Source organism: Pan troglodytes, chromosome 10, assembly GCF_028858775.2.
Source record: "Pan troglodytes isolate AG18354 chromosome 10, NHGRI_mPanTro3-v2.0_pri, whole genome shotgun sequence".
In the NCBI taxonomy this organism is placed as follows: domain Eukaryota; kingdom Metazoa; phylum Chordata; class Mammalia; order Primates; family Hominidae; genus Pan; species Pan troglodytes.
The window spans coordinates 128,747,079-128,770,505 of NC_072408.2; the positions used below are offsets into that span (position 1 = coordinate 128,747,079).

At 46.8% G+C, this 23,427-nt stretch overlaps 2 protein-coding genes across 28 annotated transcripts in view; both read left to right on the plus strand.

Annotated features, from left to right (window-relative positions):
- PSMD9 (proteasome 26S subunit, non-ATPase 9) overlaps positions 1-6,734 on the plus strand; it is a 28,903-nt gene extending 22,169 nt beyond the window's left edge. For 6 of the 10 annotated variants that reach the window (XR_010147739.1, XR_001707740.4, XM_063784814.1 and 3 more), the window contains 2 exon segments: positions 4,728-4,816; positions 5,156-6,734. Coding sequence is in view for 5 of the 10 variants with exons in the window: in XM_009426411.5 (XP_009424686.1) it covers positions 4,728-4,816; positions 5,156-5,183 (117 nt within the window). In the remaining 5 variants the exon portion in view is untranslated. 10 annotated transcript variants of the gene reach the window in all.
- A 646-nt stretch (positions 6,735-7,380) lies between these two features.
- Positions 7,381-23,427, plus strand: part of CFAP251 (cilia and flagella associated protein 251) — an 85,415-nt gene continuing 69,368 nt past the window's right edge. For 12 of the 18 annotated variants that reach the window (XM_063785149.1, XM_063785153.1, XM_063785151.1 and 9 more), the window contains exons 1-5: positions 7,381-7,580; positions 10,148-10,563; positions 12,516-12,884; positions 20,593-20,733; positions 23,094-23,203. In XM_063785149.1, coding sequence (XP_063641219.1) covers positions 10,168-10,563; positions 12,516-12,884; positions 20,593-20,733; positions 23,094-23,203 — 1,016 coding nt within the window. In that variant the 5' untranslated portion in view covers positions 7,381-7,580; positions 10,148-10,167. The remainder of the gene's footprint in view (positions 7,581-10,147; positions 10,564-12,515; positions 12,885-20,592; positions 20,734-23,093; positions 23,204-23,427) is intronic. The other 6 variants (XM_016924427.4, XM_054664698.2, XM_054664692.2 and 3 more) reach the window with 5 other exon arrangements.

Below are 23,427 nucleotides of genomic sequence, written 5' to 3' on the forward strand. Positions count from 1 at the left end.
GGCTCAATCTCCACTCACTGCACCCTCCACCTCCCAGGTTTGAGCCATTCTTCTGTCTCAGCCTCCTGAGTAGCTGGGACTACAGGCGTATGCCACCAGGCATGGCTAATTTTTGTATTTTTAGTAGAGATGGGGTTTTGCCATGTTGGCCAGGCTGGTCTTAAACTCCTTACCTCAGATGATCTGCCTGCCTCTGCCTCCCAAAGTGCTGGGATTACAGGACACTGTATAGTTTTTATCTGGCTTATTTCACTTAGCATAATGTCCTCAAGGTTCATCCATGTTACAGCATGTGTCAGAATTTCCTTCCTTTTAAAGGCTGTTAATATTCTACTGTATGTATACACCACATTATTTTTATCCATTCATTAGTCAATGGACACTAGGATTGCTTCCACCTTTTTGTTGTGAACAATGCTGCTTTGAACATGGTCGTAGCAATATCTGTTCAAATCTCTGCTTTCATTTCTTTGTATATATGCCCAGAAATTTAATTGCTGCATCATGTGGTCATTCTATGTTTAAAGTTTCTAAAATTTTTTTTAACTTCAATATATGAACTTTTTTTTTTTTTTTTTTGAGATGGAGTCTTGCTCTCACCCAGGCTGGAGTGCAGTGGCGCAATCTCAGCTCACTGCAACCTCCGCCTCCCAGGTTAGTGATTCTCCTGTCTTAGCCTCCTGAGTAGCTGGGATTACAGGCACCCACCACCACTCCCAGCTAATTTTTATATTTTTAGTAGAGACTGGGTTTCACCATGTTGGCCAGGCTGGCCTCGAACTCCTGACCTCAAGTAATCCACCTGCCTTGGCCTCCCAAAGTGCTGGGATTGCAGGCGTGAACCACCACACCTGGCCTATGAACATTTTAAAATGTCAAAGATGACTTCCAGGTTTCTGGAATGAGCTTGCTTATTTATTTATTTATTTGTTTGTTTGTTTATTTATTTATTTTGAGACAGGTTCTCTGTTGCCGAGGCTGGAGTGCAGTGGTGTGATCTTGGCTCACTGCAATCTGGACTTCCCAGGCTCAAGCAATCCTCCCACCTCAGCCTTGAGAGTAGCTGGGACTACAGGCATGTGCCACCATGCCCAGCTAATTTTTGCATTTTGTGGTTTTGCCGTGTTGCCCAGGCTGGTCTTGAATTCCTGGGCTCAAGTGATCCCACCCGTCTTGGCCTCCCAAAGTGCTGCTATTATAGGCGTGAGCCACCGTGCCCGGCGCTTTGTGTAGGTTTTGGAGGACCCTCCATTACTGTTTTCCACTGCCGTGCACCGTTTCACATTCCCACCAGTAGTGCACAGGGCTCCATTTTCCCCGCTTCCTCGCCAGCACTTGTTTTCTGTTTCATAATCGGTGCGTGGTAGAATCTCATTGTGGTTTTGATTTTCATTTCTCTTATGATTAGTGACATGGAGCATCTTTTCCTGTGCTTTTTGATCATTTGTATATCTTCTTTGAAGAAATGTCTATTTAGGCTGGGCGCTGTGTCTCATGCCTGTAATCCCAGTGCTTTGGGAGGCTGAGGCGGGCGGATCACTCGAGCTCAGGAGTTTGAGACCAGCCTGGGGATCATGGTGAAACCCTGTCTCTGGAAAAAAATACAAAAATTAGCCAGGTGTGGAGGATTGTGCCTGTAGTCACAGCTACTCAGGAGGCTGAGGCAGGAGAATCGCTTGAGCCCAGGAGGCAGAGGTTGCAGTGAGCTAAGATTGCATCACTACACTCCAGCCTGGGCAACAGGAGTGAAACCCTGTCTCAAAAAAAAAAAAAAGAAAGATCTATTCAAGTCCTTTGCTCATTTTCTTTTCTTTTTTTTTTTTTTCTGAGACGGAGTCTCGCTCTGTCACCCAGGCTGGAGTGCAGTGGCACAATCTCGTCTCACTGCAAACTCCGCCTCCTGGGTTGACACCATTCTCTGCCTCAGCCTCCCAAGTAGCTGGGACTACAGGCATCCACCACCAAGCCTGGCTAATTTTGTGTGTGTGTGTATTTTTAGTAGAGATGGGGTTTCACTGTGTTAGCCACGATGGTGTCAATCTCCTGACTTTGTGATCTGCCCACCTCGGCCTCCCAAAGTGCTGGGATTACAGGCGTGAGCCACCGCGCCTGGCCTTTTTTTTTTGTATTTTTAGTAGAGACGGGGTTTCACCGTGTTAGCCAGGATGGTCTTGATCTCCTGACCTCATGATCCGCCTGCCTTGGCCTCCCAAAGTGTTGGGATTACAGGCGTGAGCCACCACACCCAGCCCTTTGCTCATATTCTAATCAGATTTTTTTGTTGATGTTGAGGTATAGGAGTTCTTTATATGTTCTGGATGTTAAATCCTTATTAGATATATGATTTGCATGTATTTTCTTTTTTCTTTTTTTTTTTTTTTAAGACAGAATCTCACTCTGTCACCCAGGCTGGAGTGCAGTGGCACATTCATGGCTCACTGCAGCCTTGAGCTTCTGGGCTCAAGTGATCCTCCCACCTCAGCCTCCCAAGTAGCTGGGACTACAGATGTGCGTCATCAAGCCTGGCTAATTAAAAAAAATATATGTTTTTTGTAAAGACGAGATCTCTGTTTGTTGCCGGGCTGGTCTTGAACTTTTGAGCTGAGGCAGTCCTCCTGCCTGGGCCTCTGAATGTGTTGGGATTACAGGCATGAGCCACCATACCCAGCATGTATGTATTTTCTCCTATCATGTGGGTTGCCTTTTCACTCTGTTAATAGTGTCATTTGATACATAGAAGTTTTAGATTTTGATGGCATCTTGTTTTATTTATTTATTTTTATTTTTTTGAGACAGGGTCTCACTCTGTCGCCCAGGCTGGAGTGCAGTGGTGCAGTCACAGCTCACTGCAGCCTTGACCTCCCTTGAGCAATCCTCCTGCCTCAGCCTCCCGAGTAGCTGGGACTATAGGTGCACACCACCATGCCTCGCTAATTTTTATACTTTTTGTAGAGTCAGGGTTTCACCATGCCCAGCCTGGTCTTCAACTCCTGGGCTCAAGTGATCTTCCTGCCTCCCAAAGTGCTGGGATTACTGGCGTGAGCCACCGTGCCTGGATATCGTATTTTAATTTGTAATTTTTTTGGTATGTACTCCCCCTACTTTAATTTTAATTTTTTAAATTAAAGTACTATATACAGGCTGGATGTGGTGGCTCATGCCTGTAATCCCAGCACTTTGGGAGGCTGAGGTGGGTGGATCACCTGAGATCAGGAGTTCAAGACCAGCCTGGCCAACATGGCGAAACCCCATCTCTATTAAAAATACAAAAATTATCCGGGCATGGTGGCACGTGCCTGTAATCCCAGTTGCTCAGGAGGCTGAGGCAGGAGAATTGCTTGAACTGGGGAGGCGGAGGTTGCAGTGAGCTGAGATTGTGCTACTGTACTCCAGCCTGCACTACAGAGAACCCGTCTCAAAAAAAAGAAAGTAATACATAACATGCCGGGTGTGGTGGCACATGCCCAAAATCCCAGCACTTTAGGATGCTGAGGTGGGCAGATCACTTGAGCCCAGGAGTTTGAGACCAGGCTGGCCAGTATGGTGAAACCCTGTCTCTACTAAATATACAAAAACATTAGCTGAGCATGGTGCTGCATGCCTGTAGTCCCAGCTACTCAGGAGGCTGAGGCACGAGAATTGCTTGAACCTGGGAGGCTGAGGTTGCGGTGAGCTGAGATTGCGCCACTACACTCCAGCCTGGGCAACAGAGCAAGACTCTGTCTCAGAAAAATAAAGCAATACATACACATGGTTAAAAAATTAATGATATGGAAATATATAAAAGTAAACATCTTCTTTTTCCAAAGGACTAGTCCTCTCTGGAAGTAACCACTCTTAACAAGTTTTTCCATGTTCTTTCAGAAAACTTCGCACATTAGAGCAACACAGGTGTCCTTTTAGAAAATATTATCGGCCGGGCGCGGTGGCTCACACCTGTAATCCCAGCACTTTGGGAGGCTGAGGTGGGTGGATCACCTGAGATCAGGAGTTCTGAGACCAGCCTGGCCAACATGGCGAAACCCTGTCTCTACTAAAAATACTAAAATTAGGCGGGTGTGGTGGCGGGCACCTGTAGTCCCAGCTACTTGGGAGGCTGGGGCATGAGAATTGCTAGAACCTGGGAAGCAGAGGTTGCAGTGAGCCAAGATTGTGCCACTGCACTCCAGCCTGGGTGACAGAGTGAGACTGTGTCTCAAAAAAAAAAAAAAAAGAAAAAATATTATCAAATAGGTTCATACTTTGGTGGGGTTTTGGTTTGTTTTGACTAAAACCCTTCATTCTCTGTACTGTATTTGAACAATACCTATTGATGGACATTTCTGGTGTTTTCAGTTTTTGAATTTCTACACAGTCCTGGAATGAACATTTCATTTGTATGTCTCGCTAATTTTTATACTTTTTGTAGAGTGCTGGGATTACAGGCATTTGTATGTCTTGTAATTTGTATGTCATCTTGCAATTGTGTACTATGTACCTTGGATGTACCTTTTAAAGATCGTTGGTGGTGGGACACGTGTTTTTTGAGGAAGATGGTACTGAGGTCAGCACCCTGGCTGCCCTGAGAGTGCAGTGCCACGTTCCCCACCCTCTCGCCAACCACAGGATTATGCTGCAAATGTAAATCTTTACCAATTTGATAGGCAAAAAATGGGATCTCAGCATTTTAGCCTGCATCTCTGAGTACTAACGAGGCTGAACACGAAATGAGCTTATTTTCTTTTCAGAAGCCCCTGAATGTGACAGTGATCCGCAGGGGGGAAAAACACCAGCTTAGACTTGTTCCAACACGCTGGGCAGGAAAAGGACTGCTGGGGTAAAGTATCTGTTTCTGTTCATTCTCACTGGGGCATCATTTGAGTGTTTGTTAAACATGAAGCTGGAGGGGAAGGCTGGGGAGACATTGAGGAATAATGGGAATCCCCAGTTTGCATGGAAACTGCAGATAAGTCCTCGTGGTAGGAACGAGACTACAGCTGTAGAAGCAGAGGGAGCCCCAGAGTCTCTCCTGGGAGTCTCTCCAGTTCATTCATGCACTAGGCATTTCCTTTAAAAGAATGAAAGAACATTGGTGAAAAGGTCAGAAGGGCTCAGCCTCTGACCTTCCTGAAGGGAGCCTCCAAACTTACGCCATTCCTTTTCTTCTTTCTTCCAGCTGCAACATTATTCCTCTGCAAAGATGATTGTCCCTGGGGAACAGTAACAGGAAAGCATCTTCCCTTGCCCTGGACTTGGGTCTAGGGATTTCCAACTTGTCTTCTCTCCCTGAAGCATAAGGATCTGGAAGAGGCTTGTAACCTGAACTTCTGTGTGGTGGCAGTACTGTGGCCCACCAGTGTAATCTCCCTGGATTAAGGCATTCTTAAAAACTTATGCTTGGCCTCTTTCACAAATTAGGCCACGGCCCTAAATAGGAATTCCCTGGATTGTGGGCAAGTGGGCGGAAGTTATTCTGGCAGGTAGTGGTGTGATTATTATTATTATTTTTAATAAAGAGTTTTACAGTGCTGATATGACCCTGTTGTCACCCCAGCTGAATTTCTTATGACCCTCCCAAACCAAAGCTCAGATGGGGTCAGAAGAGCTTCATAGAAAGTTGGGCAAAACAGGCTAGCAATTGTGAAGTCAGGCTTTGACCAACATATTTCTTTGCACTGAGGCCTTGCTGCTGTGGATACGGAAATTGTTAAGTACTGTGCTTCCTCAGCAGCTGGGCTGTCAGGGCCATAGTAGCTCCCTTTGGAGAACAGGGAAAGCCTGGAGGCTTCCCAGGTGGCCCAGCATGGTGTAGTGTCAGCTTCCTCTTTAGGAACCCACCAGAGGGCAGCAAGCTCCTTTCACTTCGGTAGTAAGAACCCCTCTGTTTTTGTGTGTTTTTGTTTTTGTTTTCTGGAGACAAGGTCTTGCTTTGTCACCCAGGCTGGAGTGCAGTGTCGTGATCAAGGTTCACTGAAGCCTTGACCCTGTGGGCACTGCCTCAGCCGCCCAAGTATCTGGGACCACAGGCGTGCACCATCATGCATAGCTAATTTATTTTTTGTAGAGACAGGGTCTCCCTGTGTTGACCAGGTTGGTCTCGAACTCCTGGGCTCAAGCAGTCCTCCTGCCTTGGCCTCCTAAAGTGCTGGGATCACAGGCGTGAGCCACTGTGCCCAGCCCACTGCTAGTTTGACTTTTTATAATTGAACCTCCTGGCTATGCCCTGAGATCAGCGCTATTTTGTAAACCGCTGAGGTATGGATAGGAACAAGTAGATCAGACCTCTTGAAAATGCTTATTCTTCCTCCCTTTTATTTTTTGTCTCTTTTAAGATGGTAAAATGGTTCTCAGGGATTCCTGCCGATGCTTTGAATTATTTTTTCCTCTCCATGGTATCAGTGTTCATTTCCCCAGTTCTTGCACACCGCTTTCTGTTTTGGCAGTTCTGCCAGGCAAGCCCTGTGTTCCTTGGGCCTGGTTTTGCTGTGGTTGGATACAGATACCAGCTTGCCTTGATGGGATTGGTATTGCTGTGTGCTTCCAGCCACAGGTTCTCACAGTCAATTCCAAAGCCCTCCTATTGGGCGAATTCCCTCAAACTCTATTTGACCTGACAGTCATACGTATTCCCCTCTGGTAGCCACAGACATGCTGTGTTTACCAATGTTTGCTGTTTAAATTGCATGTTCTAATTCCACGTATTTTCCAGTCTCTTTATAAAGTCTCAGACTATAATAAACACAGCTTGCCCAGTTTATCCTTTCTTTTTTATTTTAAGATGTATGCATATTAATCAATTTACCATCACTGGGGCGTGGCAGTATGGGCGGGGAGAATTATTCACATTCTCCTAAAATGACAGCAGCAGAGAGCCTTTTGCCTCAGTGGCTCTGGCTGGCTTCCTGCAGGGCTCCCAGTGGAAACCCGTGTGGCCACCTGTTGCCGTCTTCCATGAGATGTTAGTGGAGAGCCACTTTGACGTGGAATGATCCTAATAGATATAGCCAGACCGGTTTTGCGGAAACGCTTTGTGCTGAGAACCGCAAGCTGGTGCACCCTGTGTCATATCTGCCCCCAGCCAGCTGGAATTGTCTGCAACACGCGATGCCCGGTGAGGAGGCAGGCAGGACGATTGTGTGCTGCATCCATGAGACCTGGAAATTCAGTTTGCTTTTGGAAAAGAGCATTGTATCCGAGTTCATACTTCTCCACCCCATCTTGCCAAGGTTGCGGAAAGTAAAAATTGGCAGTATTGGCCGCTGCAGCTTCGTAGGGGACGGGACCATGTGAAAAGGTGGGGATCGTGCGAGCGGAGGAAGGACAGAAAAGCGAGGAATGTCTATGCCGCCAGCGACCAGCAGGGGGCACGTCGGGCATGCTCGTCACCGCTTCCTGGCACGTGACCACCGCCCTGCCCTGTTGCTTTAGGGCCTGTCGCTTCCTGCGGTGGCGGTTGCCATGGAGACGGAGCTTGGATGGCAACCAGAACTAGGGAGCTGGTGGAGAAGGTGGCAGCCGCTAGAAGGAGGCCCGGGAGGTGGCTGAGGGGTCCAGGCGGCGGGACGACTCTGGCCTTTTGAAGACCGGGGTGGGTGCTCTCTGTAAGTCCGGGGCGGAGGCCACGCGGCCCTGGCGAGGGGGCCCCCGACCTGGCGGGGTCTGGCGCCCCTTGGGGGGCGCTCACCCGACCTGGCCCTTGTGGGGCCTGGGGCGGCCCCAGGGAGACCTGAGTTGGAGGCAGAGGCCGCACCTGGGCTTTAATCCCCTCACAGAGCCACGCACCTGGCACTTCTGCCCCAAACCCCTGCGGCTGTCCAGACGCGCCGGCGAAGTTGGGCTCAGTCAAAAGAGGCTCGGTGGTGAGAGCCCTAGACTTTATTCAGAGCAGTGATTTTTCAGCTGGAGAAACTAAGTGCCAGAGAGATCTCGTTCTTACTAGCGGTGTCATGTTGAATAAGTCACTTCACCTCTCAGAGCCTCAAACTCATTTATCCATTCATTATTTATTTTATTATTATTATTATTATTTTTACCAGAGATGAATTTGAGGAGCTGATACATTTCGTGCTGAGAAAGAAATTAAAAAATAGAAATACCTTTTCTACTCTGTACTCTCTGGGACTTTATTTTCAAAGTGTTGAGTTCTTTTATTCTAATGTCACCGAAAATGTGGGGATTTTTTTTGTTCGGGGTCCAACTCTTTAGGGATAAAGTATCCACCCTTATTGTTTTCCTAGTTCAAACTCTTGTTTGTGGTAAGGAATAAATGGAGAATATGCCAGAAGGCTTTCAAACTGTTCATTTCTTTGCACATTAGGATTGCTTTTCTCTCAAATAATAACAACTGCTACCATTTTTTCAAGCTGTATGTGCCAGAATTGTGTTGAGCATTTTATATATGTTATCACTTTTCTACAACAACCCTAGAATTTAGGATTATTCTTTTCATTTTGCCCATGAGAAAATGCAGACTCTGAGGGGTAAAGTGACTTGCCCAAGGTCACAGAGCAAGTACATGGTGGAAATGGGATTCAATGCTGGGACAAGCTGACAGCAAGGCCCTTGCTTTTAACCACTAGGCTACCCTGCTTCTTCTCGTATTCCTGTTTCTAGAATTGTTGCTAATATGTGGGTTATGCATTTTGTTGCCTGTGGGAATATAAATATATTTTAAATGAGTAAAAAGGCTACAAGGTGTTTATTCCTAGAAAGTTGACAGGCCCTGGATCAGTATTTTTAAGATCTGGGCCACAAATACATATACTTTAAGATTTCCCAGCTGCGCGTGATGGCTCACGCCTGTAATCCCAGCACTTTGGGAAGCCAAGGTGGGCGGATCACTTGAGGTCAGGAGTTTAAGACCAGACTGGCCAAAATGGTGAAACCCTGCCTCCACTGAAAAAATACAAAAATTAGCTGGGTGTGGTGGCAGACGCCTGTAATCCCAGCTGCTCGGGAGGCTGAGGCAGGAGAATTGCTTGAACCCTGGAGGTGGTAATTGCAGTGAGCCAAGATCGTGCCACTGCACTCCAGCCTGGGCAACAAGAACAAAACTGTGTCTGAAGAAAAAAAAAAAAAAAAAAAAAAAGGTTTCCCACAAATGTGACTTTTTTTTTTTTTTTTTTTGAGAGAAGGTCTCGCTCTGTTGCCCAGGCTGGACTGCAGTGGCATGATCTTGGCTCACTGCAACCTCCGCCTCCCGGATTCAAGCGATTCTCCTGCCTTAGCCTTCTGAGTAGCTCAGATTACAGGCACCACCACCACACCCGGCTAACATTTTGTATTTTTTTTTTTTTTGAGACGGAGTCTCTCTCTGTTGCCCAGGCTGGAGTGCAGTGGCACGATCTCGGCTCACTGCAAGCTCCGCCTCCCGGGTTCACACCATTCTCCTGCCTCAGCCTTCCGAGTAGCTGGGACTACAGGCGCCCGCCGCCACGCCCGGCTAATTTTTTGTATTTTTAGTAGAGACGGGCTTTCACCGTGTTAGCCAGGATGGTCTCGATCTCCTGACCTCATGATCCACCCGCGTCGGCCTCCCAAAGTGCTGGGATTACAGGCGTGAGCCACCACGCCCGGCCAACTTTTTGTATTTTTAGTAGAGATGGGGTTTCACCATGTTGGCCAGGCTGGTCTCAAACTCCTGACCTCAACTGATTCTCCCAGCTCAGCCTCCCAAAGTGTTGGGATTACAGGCGTGAGCCACTGTGCCTGGCCAGAAATATGACATTCTTTTTTTGTTTTTATTTTTGAGACAGAACTTTGCTCTTGTTACCCAGGCTGGAGTGCAATGGTGTGATCTTGGCTCACTGCAACCTCTGCCTCCCAGGTTCAAGCAATTCTCCTGCCTCAGCCTCCTGAGTAGCTGGGATTACAGGCACCCGCCACCACACCCAGCTAATTTTTGTATTTTTAGTAGAAACGGGGTTTCATCATGTTGGCCAGGCTGGTCTCAAACTCCTGACCTCAGGTGATCCATCTGCATTGGCCTCCCAAAGTGCTGGGATTACAGGCATGAGCCACCGTGCCTGGTCAGAAACATGACATTCTTTTTATTCCTATGGAAAGGGAACAGAGCCATTTATGCACATTTCATCAGTAGGTTAGCGCACTAGGAGAAGGAAATGGGAAGCTGAGGGCCAGCTGGTTATTATGGTCAAAATCTCTCTAGAGGAAACTCTACAGAGAAGAATGTCAGATGCAGAAGAAGCTCCCCGAGAAGCAACAGGAGAAAATGGAGAAACAGAAATGAAAGAAGAGGAGGAAGCTAATCCAAATTATAAAGAAGTAGAAGATCCACAACAGGAATCAAAAGATGACACATTAGCATGGAGAGAGTCTCAGGAGGAGGAGAGGAAAACGGGTGAGGAGGAAGGGGAGGAGGAGGAGAAAGAGGAGGAGGAGGGGAAGGAGGACAAAAAGATTGTCATGGAAGAAACTGAGGAAAAGGCTGGAGAAGTCCAGGAGAAGGAGGCTTCAGGAATACAGGAAGAAACCACAGTGGAGCCCCAAGAAGTCACAGAGTCCATGATCCGTTTGGAGACACAGATTACCGATTCCCAGTCAATCACATCAGGAATTTTCCCAGTAAGTAGTCATCTTAATTCATTCATCAATTCATTCAGAATCATTAGTTGAGTGCTTAGTATAGGCCAGACTATGGGAACACGAAACCAAATAAGGTACAATCCATTCCTTTTTTTTTTTTTTGAGACAGAGTCTCACTGTTGCCCAGGCTGGAGTGCAGGGGCACAATCTCAGCCTGCTGCAACCTCCGCCTCCTGGGTTCAAACTATTCTCCTGCCTCAGTCTCCTGAGTAGCTAAGATTACAGGCATCCACCACCACACCCAGCTAATGTTTTATATTTTCAGTAGAGATGGGGTTTCGGTCTTACCATGTTGGCCAGACTGATCTCAAACGCATGATCTCAAATGATCTGCCCACCTTGGCCTCCCAAAGTGCTAGGATTACAGGCACACGCCACCACGCCCGGCCACAATCCATTCTTTTTTTTTTTTTTTTTTTTTTTTTTGAGACAGAGTTTCACTCTTGTTGCCCAGGCTGGAGTGCAATGGTGTGATCTCGGCTCACTGCAACCTCCGCCTCCCGGGTTCAAGTGATTCTCCTGCCTCAGCCTCCCGAGTAGCTGAGATTACAGGCGTCCGCCACCTCGCCTGGCTGATTTTTTTGTATTTTTAGTAGAGGCAGGCTGTCACTTAAGTTGGCCAGGCTGGTCTCAAACTCTTGACCTCAGGTGATCCACCAGCTTTGGCCTCCCAAAGTGCTAGGAGCCCCTGCACCTGGCCACAATCCATTCTTTTAAGGAGCTCTAAGGTGTGTAGGGAGGCAGACCCATGAGTGCAGTGAGTGAAAGATGCACAGGAGATGAAACAGGGCCTCTTAACTCAGTTTGGAGGATGGCCAGGTAAAGCTTCCTGGAGGAGGTGTGTGCCACAGCTGAGGTGCTCGCCTTAGAATGGAGTCGGTATGATAATAGGAGTGTAGGCTTCCCACAGACTGCCCCCAGTAGGAGAACTTAGCTGTGGCCTAAGAATAGGTCACTGTCTGTAGCTAGTCAGCCTTTTGGAGACCACGAGTGCCACTTAGAAGAATGATTTTGCCATTGTGGGTCTGCTGGTAGGCCAAGAATAAACTTGAACACACCCACGTTTGTCCTGTTCTTTTCTTTTCTCTTTTCTTTTCTTTTTTCTTTTTTGAGACGGAGTCTCGCTCTGTCGCCCAGGCTGGAGTACAATGGTGCAATCTTGGCTCACTGCAAGCTCCGCCTCCTGGGTTCACGCCATTCTCCTGCCTCAGCCTCCCGAGTAGCTGGGACTACAGGTGCCCGCCACCACGCCCAGCTAATTTTTTGTTTTTGTATTTTTAGTAGAGATGGGGTTTCACCATGTTAGCCAGGATGATCTCCATCTCCTGACCTCGTGATCTGCCCGCCTCGGCCTCCCAAAGTGCTGGGATTACAGGTGTGAACCACCGTGCCCGGCTCTTTTCTTATCTTTTCCTTTTCCCCCTCCCCTCCCCTCTCCTCCCCTTCCTGTCCCTTCTCCTCTCCTCTCATCCCTCCTTCCTTTCTGGGGTCTCACTTTGTCACCTAGGCTGGAGTACAGTGACATGATCTTTCACAAGCAGCCTCAACCTCCCAGGCTCAAGCAATCCTCTCACCTCAGCCTCCTGAGTAGCTGGGGCTACAGGCATGTACCACCATGCCCAGCTAATTTTGTTCATTTTTGGTAGACATAAGGTGGCACTGTGTTGCCCAGGCTGGTCTTGAACTCCTGGGCTCAAGTGATCCTCCCCTCTTGGCCTCCCAAAGTGTTGGGATTACAGGCGTGAGCCATTATACCCCATCTTGTTTTGTTTTTTAAGTACAAAATGTTCCAGCCTCTTTTAAAAAACATTTCATAATTCCTAGGTGAGGCTAACACTAAGACTGGCTGACTGGGAATAGAAAAGGTGAATAAATGGTGAGTAGCAGCACATACTGTGTATGGAATCATGATATTTTATTTCTTTTTAAAGAAAACCCAAAGAGGTAGCAAGTCAAAGCTTTCCTTACAATTGGAGGATGCAGAAACAGATGAGCTTTTAAGAGAGCTGAGCACACAAATTGAATTTCTTGATTTGGATCAAATCAGTCCTGAGGAACAACAGATTAGTTCCCCTGAAAGGCAGCCCTCAGGAGAGCTTGAGGAGAAAACCGACCGGATGCCCCAAGATGAACTGGGACAAGAAAGAAGGGACTTGGAGCCAGAAAACAGAGAGAAGGGACAAGAAAGGAGAGTATCCGACATCCAGTCCAAAGCAGGGATCTCCCGGGAGTCACTGGTGTCCAGCACCACAGAGGACATTCTGTTTCAAAAGGATAAAAGCGCCCCGGTGTATCCCTTGGTAAGTGTAATGCTTTTAAATCTCCCCCAGTGCTTTGAGAGTGTTGCGCAATAGGGGAATTTTATGCATGTTGGGGGAAAAAGAATACCACCAGAAGGATACTTTTTAAACTAATAATAGACTTGTGTTTTTTTTTTTTTTTAAGACAGTCTCGCTCTGTCGCCCAGGCTGGAGTGCAGTGGCACGATCTTGGCTCACTGCAGCCTCCACCTCCCAGGTTCAAGCAATTCTTGTGCCTCAGTCTCCCGAGTAGCTAGGATTACAGGCATGAGCCACCACGCCTGGCTAATTTTTGTATTTTTAGTAGAGATGGCGTCTCACCATGTTGGCCAGGTTGGTCTTGAACTCCTGACCTCAGGTCATCCACCTGCTTCGGCCTCCCAAAGTGCTGGGATTACAGGCGTGAGCCACCATGCCCGGCCTAGACTTGTGTCTTTTTTTTGGAGACACAGTTTCACTCTTCTTGCCCAGGCTGGAGTGCAATAGCACGATCTTGGCTCACTGCAACCTCTGCCTCCCGGGTTCAAGCGATTCTCCTGCCTCAGCCTCCTGAGTAGCTGGGATTACAGGCGCCTGCCACCATGCCTGGCTTTTTTTGTATTTTTAGTAGAGATGGGATTTCACCATGTTGGCCAGGGTGATCTCGATCTCTCGACCTCGTGATCCGCCCACCTCGGCCTCCCAAAGTGCTGGGATTACAGGCGTGAGCCACCACGCCCGGCCTAGACTTGTGTCTTTTAAAGTTCGGTTAAGAGCTCCGACTGGAACACGTGTGACTGAACATGAACTTGAGAGCGGCATCTGCGTTCAATGGTGTTGCTCAGCAGGCAGGAAATTCCAGACATAGTTTGTCTGTTGCATAGGGTGCTATTTCACGTGGGAGATCCAAACTCCATTCCGCCCCTTTCCCCAGCTTCCTCTTCCCCCTTTCCTTCCCGCTTCCTCTCCCTCTTCTTCCCTTCCCTCTTCTTCCCCTCCCCTCTCCTTTCCCTTTTCTCTCTTCCCTCCTGTCTCCTCTCCTTTTTTCTCTCACATTGTAAAACTCCTCCTTCATGCTGCCAATTCCACCCCTTCCCCTTCTTGCCTCACCTCTTCTGCCTTTATCTTTACATGCCCCCAAAACCATCCATTCCCAGAGGGTCCCAGAGTGGAAGGTAATGGAGGAGTGAAAGCCGCAGTGAAAAGCCCCAGGCAGTCCAGAGGAATCTGCCTTTGCCACTGCTGAAAATATTCCAGGGAGGCACCATCTGCGAGGAGTAAAAATATTATCATTTACCCAGAGAAGGAAAAGGAGGAGTTTTTTCCTTCTTCCTCCATCTGCTACTTTCTGAAAATTGTTTCCTAGGATTCATCCTTCCTGTAGATTCATGCCTTTGGAAGATGTGGAAGTGATTGAATGGATATCAAATACTTAATGTAGTTCCTAAGACATAGTGAGTACTCAGTAAGTGTCCGCAACTGTGTGTCATGACGATGACGGTGGCAAGATGTCTGGAGGGAAATGCAGGCAACTGAAAACCTCCTTTCTGCATATTGGCTTCATTTGAGCCCAGTGTGACAGCCTCTCTCCCATAGCTTGCAACTGTTCACTCCGAGAGAAAGAATAATTGAGCTTTAGGGCTCACAAAGACTCTTGTCTTGTTTAGCCAGCAAACATAAATCAGGTAATGTCTCTAAGGAGAAGGTGTATTCTTTGTGTCAGGGGCACAGCTATCTGGACTTGGCAAGAGCCACTCCCCAAGTTTTGGGTCTCGCTTAGCCTTGGTCTCACTGCAGAACCAAAACGGCAGAACCAAAAATTTTCTAGACTGTCTTCCTTTACAAATTACTTTAGCTTTTATTTATTTATTTATTTTTTGAGGTGGAGTCTCGCTCTGTCACCTAGGCTGGAGTGCAGTGGCGTGATCTTGGATCACTGCAACCTCCACCTCCTGGGTTCAAGTGATTCTCCTGCCTCAGCCTCCCGAGTAGCTGGGACTACAGGCATGCACCACCACGCCCAGCTAATTTTTTGTAATTTTTTTTTTTTTTTTTTTAGTAGAGACGGAGTTTCACCGTGTTAGCCAGGATGGTCTTGATCTCCTGACCATGCAATCTGCCCGCCTAGGCCTCCCAGAGTGCTGGGATTACAGGCGTGAGCCACCATGCCCGGCCTTTTTTAAGAGACAGAACCCTGCTGTGTTGCCCAGGCTGGACTAGAACTCAATCCTCCCACTTCAGCCTCCTGAAATTTCTTTAGCTTATTGCATGTATCTTCTTTCTTCTTTCTTTTTCCTTCACTTTCTTTTTCTTTCTCTCTTTCTCCTTTATTATTTTTTTCTTTTTGTTTATTTTGAGACAGGCTCTCACTCTATCGCCCAGAGTGGAGTGCAGTGGTGCGATCATGGTTCACTGCAACCTCCGTCTCCTGGGTTCAATGGATCTTCCCACCTCAGCCTCCCCAGTATCTGGGACTACAGGCGTGTATCACCACACCCAGCTAATTTTAAAAATCTTTTTTAGAGATGGGGTCTCACTATGTCTCTCAGGCTGGCCTTGAACTCCTAAGCTCAAGCAATCCTCCCACCTCGGCCTCCCTAAGTGTTGAGATTATAGGTGTGAGCTACCGTACCCGGCCTCAATTTTTTCTTTTTGTTAAAACTATTCAGTGTTGGCCGGGCGCGGTGGCTCACACCTGTAATCCCAGCACTTTGGGAGCCCAAGGTGGGTGGATCACCTGAGGTCAGGAGTTCAAGACCAGCCTGATCAACATGGTGAAACCCCTCTCCACTAAAAATACAAAATCAGCCGGGCGTGGTGGTGCATGCCTGTAATCCCAGCTACTTAGGAGACTGAGCCAGGAGAATCGCTTGAACCCAGGAAAGCAGAAGTTGCAGTGAGCCAAGATTGCGCCATTGCACTTCAGCCTGGGTAATAGAGTGAGACTCTGTTTCAAACAAAGAAACAAAAACTATTCAGGATTATTTGTAAAAATTCAGACAACTTATACATGTTTGAAGGCGAAGATTCTTCTTCCTACACACACCCCCACCCAATCTCATTTCCCTATGTAATTCCTGCCACAGTTGGCTGTGACTGCTCCTCTCCTGACCTTGTTCTGTGCATGTACAACATGTTATCTGTGTGCCCATGCCTGTGCACATGGCTCACATTTAGTTTTTGTGTTGTTTAGGTTTTTTTTTTTTTTTTTTACCAGTGAGATAATCCTGCATTTCTACAAAATGTTTTTCCACTTAATATGTCTTGGAAGGTTTCTTGTATCAGTGCATGTATCTCTACTTCCTCTTTTTGTTTTTCTTTTTTTGAGATGGAGTCTCACTCTCACCCAGGCTGGAGTGCAGTGGTGCTATCTTGGCTCTCTGCAACCTCTGCCTCCCTGGGTTCAAGTGATTCTCCTGCCTCAGCCTCTCATGTAGCTGGGATTATAGGCACGCACCACCATACCCAGCTAACTTTTGTATTTTTGTAGACACAGGGTTTCGCCATGTAGGCCAGGCTGGTCTCGAGCTCCTGACCTCAGGTGATCCACCCACCTCAGCCTCCCAAAGTGTTGGAATTTCAGGCATGAGCCACCGTGCCCAGCCCACTTCCTCTTTTTAAATGTAACTGTTCCCCTTTCTGTGGCCATTTAGGTTGCTTCTAATTTCTTGCTGTCACACAAGGTCCTACAGTGAACGTGCTCCTCCATCTCTCCTGTGTCCACAGCATCCTCCTTTTCCTTTGGGGTCCTCTCCTTAGTGCTAAGGCCTGTACTAGCTCCCAGTGTTCACGGTAAATAGACATGACTGTGGATCCCAACTTCAGCTAGGAAACAAGGCAATCATGTATTTATGAGCAGGAATCTTATGAATATCAAATACAATGAAATCTGGTTTTGACAGCAAAGTTTTATTTTCCAGATTAATATGTTTTAGAAAAAGATTGATGTAAGCAGTGGCTATCTCCATAATCATCTGTCATGCATGTTAAAACTTCTGCAAAACACGATGATTAATACTACTTGATTTCCACAATTGTGAACGCTGCTCGAGTGGGGTTGTTCTGTTACCACTAAGTGAAGTCAGCCTCGTGGTGACCCGGGAAGAGCTGTTGTGGCTGAAGACAGGAGTCCTTTTAGGAATGCTTTCTTTTTGTCACTAATTTGTTAAATGGCAAAATAAATTTCCAGGAAGATGATCCTTTTAGGATTAGCAAGTTTCCAAAAGAACAATTTCATTTGAATAAATCAGCTTTTAAGAAACAGCCAAATATTAAATAATTCTGTTCCTAGAAGTTGCAGCTTGAGACAATTATGATTCCATAATTCTACCACTCACACCCACACAATAAGAGACCTAAATATAAATATAAATTATAGGGAATGAGCAGATGGAAACAGGAGAGGATGGGGAATTAAGAATGTAGGAGAGAGAAATTGGCCACATTACCTGCTATGTCTGTCTTGGGGAGAAACAATTTAATTTTATAAGTATTGTTCAAAGATAAGAAAGGAAACTTACCAGATTTTGTTTCTATATGCCAATTTAATTCACTGATTCTTAGCAACGCAACGCATCACTTTCAGCACTCTACTGCATTTGATTACTTGACCCTAGATAATTTTATGTATATGTGTATGTGTATATATATATACACATATATATATATACACACATATATATAATATATATATATTTTTTTTTGAGACAAGGTCTTGCTCTGTTGCTCACGCTGCAGTGCAGCATTACGATCTCGGCTCACAGCAACCTCCACCTCCTAGGCTCAGTCAATCCTTCTGCTTCAGCCTCCTGAGTAGATGGGATTACAGGTGCACACCACCATGCCTGGCTAATTTTTGTATTTTTTTTAGAGATGGGGTTTCACTATGTTGCCCAGGCTGGTCTTGAACTCCTGGAATCAAGCAATCCACTCACCTCGGCCTCCCAAAGTTCTGGGATTACAGATGTGAGCCACTGCACCCTGCCTGGATTTTATTTTTGAGCAGTTTTAGGTTTATAGAAAAATTGAAGGCTGGGAGCAGTGGCTCATGCCTGTAATCCCAGCACTTTGGGAGACTGAGGCAGGCGGATCATGAGATTGAGAGACTGAGACCATCCTGGCCAACATGGTGAAACCCTGTCTCTACTAAAAATACAAAAATTAGCTGGACATGGTGGTGCATGCCTGTAGTCCCAGCTACTCAGGAGGCTGAGGCAGGAGACTCTCTTGAACCCAGGAGGTGGAGGCTGCAGTGAGCCGAGATCATGCCACTGCACTGCAGCCTGGTGACAGAGCGAGACTGCATCTCAAAAAAAAAAAAGAAAAAAGAAAAAAAAATTGAGCTGAATGTACTGTACACAGGGCGCCCACATATTCCTCTGCACATCCCTCCTCTCCCAGTTTTCCCTTTTATTCACATCCTGGATGAGTGTGGTTCATCCGTTAGCACTGATGAGCCAATACTGGTACCTTATTATTAACCTAAGTCCATAGTGTATATTGGGGGTCATTCTGTGTGTCATGCTTATTATGGGCCTGGACAAATGTATCCTGACATGTACCCAGCATTCTAGTATCATACAAATAGATTCATGCCCTGAAACCCCCTGTCCTCCACCGATCCATCCCTCCCTTCCTCCCCTGAGCCCTGGCAACCACTGATCTTTTTTTTTTTTTGAGACAGGGTCTTGCTCTGTTGCCCAGGCTGGAGTGCAATGGCGTGATCTCAGCTTGCTATAACCTCCGCCTCCTGGGTTCAAGCAATTCTCCTGGCTCAGCCTCCCAAGTAGCTGGGATTACAGGTATGCACCACCACACCTGGCTAATTTTTGTATTTTCAGTAGAGATGGGGTTTCACCGTGTTGACCAGGCTGGTCTTGAACTCCTGACCTGAGATGATCCACCCGCCTCGGCCTCCCAAAGTGTTGGGATTACAGGCGTGAGCCACTGTGCCGGGCCACACTGATCTTTTTATTGTCTCCATAGTTTCACCTTTTCTAGAAAGTCATAGTTGGAATCATGTAATATGCAGTCTTTTCATATTGGCTTCATTCACTTACCAACATGCATGTAACTTTCCTCCATACCTTTTTGTGGCTTGTTAGCCCTTTTTTTTTCCTGGTTGAATAATATTGCATTGTCTGGATGTGCCACAGTTGGTTTATTCTTAATTTTTAAAAAATACTTTGAGCTGGGCGCCGTTGCCCACTGCTGTAATTCCAGCACTTTGGGAGGCCGAGGCAGGCGGATCATGAGGTCAAGAGATCAAGATCATCCTGGCCAACATGGTGAAACCCTGTTTCTACTAGAAATACAAAAAGTAGCTGGATGTGGTGGTGCATGCCTGTACTCCAAGCTACTCGGGAGGCTGAGGCAGGAGAATCACTTGAACCTGGGAGGCGGAGTGAACAGTGAGCTGAGATTGTGCCACTGCACTCCAGCCTGGCAACAGAGTGAGACTCCGTGCCCCCCTCCAAAAAAAACAAAAAAAAAACCAAAAAACTTTGAACACAAAACTAGTACATAAATAAACTCGTATTGAAGTAAAAGCAGTAGTCAGATTTATTGTACTTATAATTTTTCATTTCATAAAATTTTAATTTTGGGTTTATTCCAGGCAATACAGAATTTTTAATTCTTCTGAAGAGATTTTGTCTCTTCATCCTTTATCCTTCCAGTAGAAATAGTACATAGGGACCAAATACCCAGGCTGAATAATTAATTGCCTTTCTTTTTTTTTTTTTTTTTTTTGAGATGGAGTATCACTCTGTCACCCAGGCTGGAGTGCAGTGGCACGATCTTAGTTCACTGCAACCTCCGCCTCCCAGGTTCAAGTGATTCTCCAGCCTCAGCCTCCTGAGTAGCTGGGAGTAAAGGTGCGTGCCACCACGCCTGGCTAATTTTTGTGTTTTTAGTAGAGATGAGGTTTCACCATTTTGGCCAGGCTGGTCTAGAACCCTCAACCTCAGGTGATCCACCCACCTCAGCCTCCCAAAGTGCTGGGATTACAGGCATGAAACAGGGCTCCCAGCCTATTTGCCTTTCTTATAAAGTTACATAATGACTTCGTTGTAACTTGTCTACTCTACATGCTTTTAGAAAGTAAATGGAATTTCACAATGTTAGGTGCTCACTGTGTGTCTGGTATTGAACAAAGTTTAGGTCCTGGGGAGTGGAAGAAAAGGAAGTTATTTCTGTGTATTGTTGAAGACTTTCTTTTCTAATGGAGATATAATTAACATGCCATAAAATTCACCCTTTAAATTTTTTTTTAAATTGTGGTAAAATACACGGAACATTAACGTTGCCATCTTAACCTTTTTTTCTCACACTGTCGCCCGGGCTGGAGTGCGATGGCGTGATCTCGGCTCACTGCAACCTCCGCCTCCCGGGTTCAAGCGATTCTCCTGCCTCAGCCTCCCAAGTAGCTGGGATTACAGGCATGCATCACCACGCCCAGCTATTTTTTGTATTTCTAATAGAGACAGGATTTCACCATGTTGGCCAGGTTGGTCTCGAATTCCCGACTTCAGGTAATCCGCCCGCCTCAGCCTCCCAAAGTGCTAGGATTACAGGCATGAGCCACCACGCCTGGCTGAGGACTTTCTTAAAGTGGTTCCTCTTCGCTGAATTGTTGATGTGAAATCCTTCCCCTCCGGCGAGTTCCTGGAGCCCCAGCTCTGGGCTGAACATGCTGTAATGTCTTGCTGGTTTTGCCCTTGTCTTCCAGACCATGACCTGGTCGTTTGGATGGAATAGTTCTCTTCCTGTTTACTATATTCGAGAGGAAAGGCAGAGAGTTCTTCTGTATGTTTGTGCTCACACTGCGATCATCTACAACGTGTTCAGGAACAATCAATACCACCTTCAGGTATGCAGGGATTTCCTTCCTACAGGTGGGGGAGTTGTCTTTAACGTGTGTGTGGTATTTTGTTTTGTATCTCAAGGGCTGACTTCATTCTATCACTGTCGTATTTTCCCACTCTCCTTGGAACTAAAAGCAAGCCTGTCTTTAGAAACACATGGTATTGTTTATTGTCTCTCTGTTTCTAATCAGAATCAACTTACAAAACAGCAGTTGATATTAATTTTATAGTGAGAATTTAAAACATCTGTATTTTTTACACTTCTGCAAAAATGTGGACAGTGTAGCTCATATCTCCACAGATATAACACAAAGGGCAGCTATTCAGCAGGGTGCCGACCTCACGGACACTTACACACGTCTCTAGTTTTCAAAGGGCTTTCATCTTATAACTGTACCAAGAAGTGGGTATTCATATACCCATTTTACAGAAGAAGAAACTGAGGCTCAGAGTGTTTTAAGTGACTTGCCCAAGACTGTACTAGTAAACAATGACTCTACATCTCCTGTCTTGAAAGTGTTAAGTAGGTCAGTTGTCCTTTTATCCCTCCCTCCTTTCAGCAGCTTTGCTCATTTTCACCCCTCTCTGAGCCTCCCCCATTTGTCCTTCATGCCTGCCCTCCTCACAGCACTCTGCCTCCTTTGTTCCTGATATTTGGGACCCATTTCATTTTCATCATTTACCTTTCCAAGCATCCTATTCCTTGGTGTCTGACTTTCCACTCGTTGGCCTGGTCAACTGTTCCACATCACCCTTTCAGTTGACGTGTGTTGTTACAGGAGTGTCCTTAGCTGATGCCTAGATCAAAAACACCACGAGCTATTTACGAAGGACCCAGTCAATACTCAGTGTTGTGCCAGGGACTCAAGATGTCTGGGTGCAACTTAAGGAATTCACTCTCTAGAAGTCCAGAAATACGTAGGCAGAAATCAGCAGGCAGCTCCCCTTGGAGCTTCATTGAATGCATGGCAGTGAACACAGTGGTGATGGCAGAGAGAGAAGGAGAGATTGCTGTGGGCAGGCTCAGATAGTCAGGGGAAGCAGGATGCGCAAATGGGCTGGGGTGGAAGGAGGCAGGAGTCCAGCCTCACTAGGGCCAGAGGGCTGGGAGTGGCCTTGACCATCCATTCGTTTCACAAATAGTTATAGCTGCTATGTTTCACAGTATAGGTCTGTAGTAATGAACAAAACAGATGTATTCCCTGCTGTCATGGAGCTTACAGTCTAGAACAGAGACAGATGTTAAACAAGTGAACACATAAATGATTACAAATTGTAACCAGTGCTTGAAAGGAGATGTGAAAACGCTCTAAGGGAGAAAAATCAGGGTAAGAGAAGACTTAACTTTAGATTGAGTGGGCAGGGATTGAAGAGGTGCTGTTTCTGCTGAGACCTGGAGGATGCGAATGAGCCAGCCAAAGACAGTCTGGGGGAGAACATTCCAAACAGAGGGAGCAACAAGTGTTCAGTCCTGTGTGTGGGGCCTGGAAAGAAGGCTGGTGTGGCTGCTGCACCATGAGGGAGATGGAGAAGGAAGGAGGGAAGAGGGGCCATTTCCCAGCAGGGAGTGCTACCATTTGTGTTTCCAGAAGATTCCTCTCTTGTGTGCATAAAAGGATTGTAAGAATATAAGAGTGGAAGCAGAGGCCGAGCATGGTGGCTCATGCCTGTAATTTCAGCACAGGCCGTGGCCAAGGAGGCTGAGGTGGGTGTATCGCTTGAGCCCAGGAGTTTGAGGCCAGCCTGGGCAACATGGCAAGACCCTTGTCTCTACAAAAAATGTAAAAATTAGCTGGGCACGGTGGCATGTGCCTGTAGTCCCAGCTACTTGGGAGGCCGAGGTGGGAGGATTGCTTGAGCCCAGGAGATCGAGGCTGCAGTGAGCCAAGATTGTGTTGATGCACTCTAGTCTGGGTGACAGAGTGAGACCCTGCCTCAAACAAACAAAAAGAGTGGGAGTAGAGAGACCAGTGAGGAACTTTTTGCCCCAGAGCTGCTCAGAGCCCTGAAGTGAGCAGTGTTCTAGAGAGAAGAGGCCGGCAGCGTGACTCTGAGTGGCTGGGGGAGGGGAGGGCCCAGATGCTTATCCTCCACTTGGGTTGGGAGTTGCCGCTTGCCTTCACCTCTAGGAGCCACTGTTCATGTGGGGAGCTTATCTTTCAGGTGTTTGGAGGGAGAGAAAGTTTGAAAATCACCCACTAGGAAGTGGAGAAACCCCCAGGAAGGCCAGCGGGAACAGAATTTCCAGCCAGATGAGCGTTGAAAGGAGCTCAGATCTCTCTGTGGGGCCCCAGCCTTTGCTGATAGTGGCCAAGGCTGGGCTGCATCTTGGATGTTTCAAAGCGTTTTCTCTCCATTTCCATAGGGCCACGCCAATATTATCTCCTGCCTCTGTGTCAGTGAAGACAGGCGCTGGATTGCCACAGCAGACAAAGGGCCAGACTGCCTGGTGATTATATGGGACTCCTTCACAGGGTAGGCTTTGTGTAGCCACTTCTTTTTTCCCTGAATTTCTGTAGAGTATCTGCCACTGTGTGACAGTGACAGAATGAGCAATGCCAATGCCTAGAAATTTGATTTGTTGGCGTTCCACAGTAGACTGGCTTATGCTGACTCACACTAACCTAGCTCACACAAGCTCAAAACATAACCCAGATGGCAAATCTGTCATTTACAATGAGAAACATTACTTCTACAAG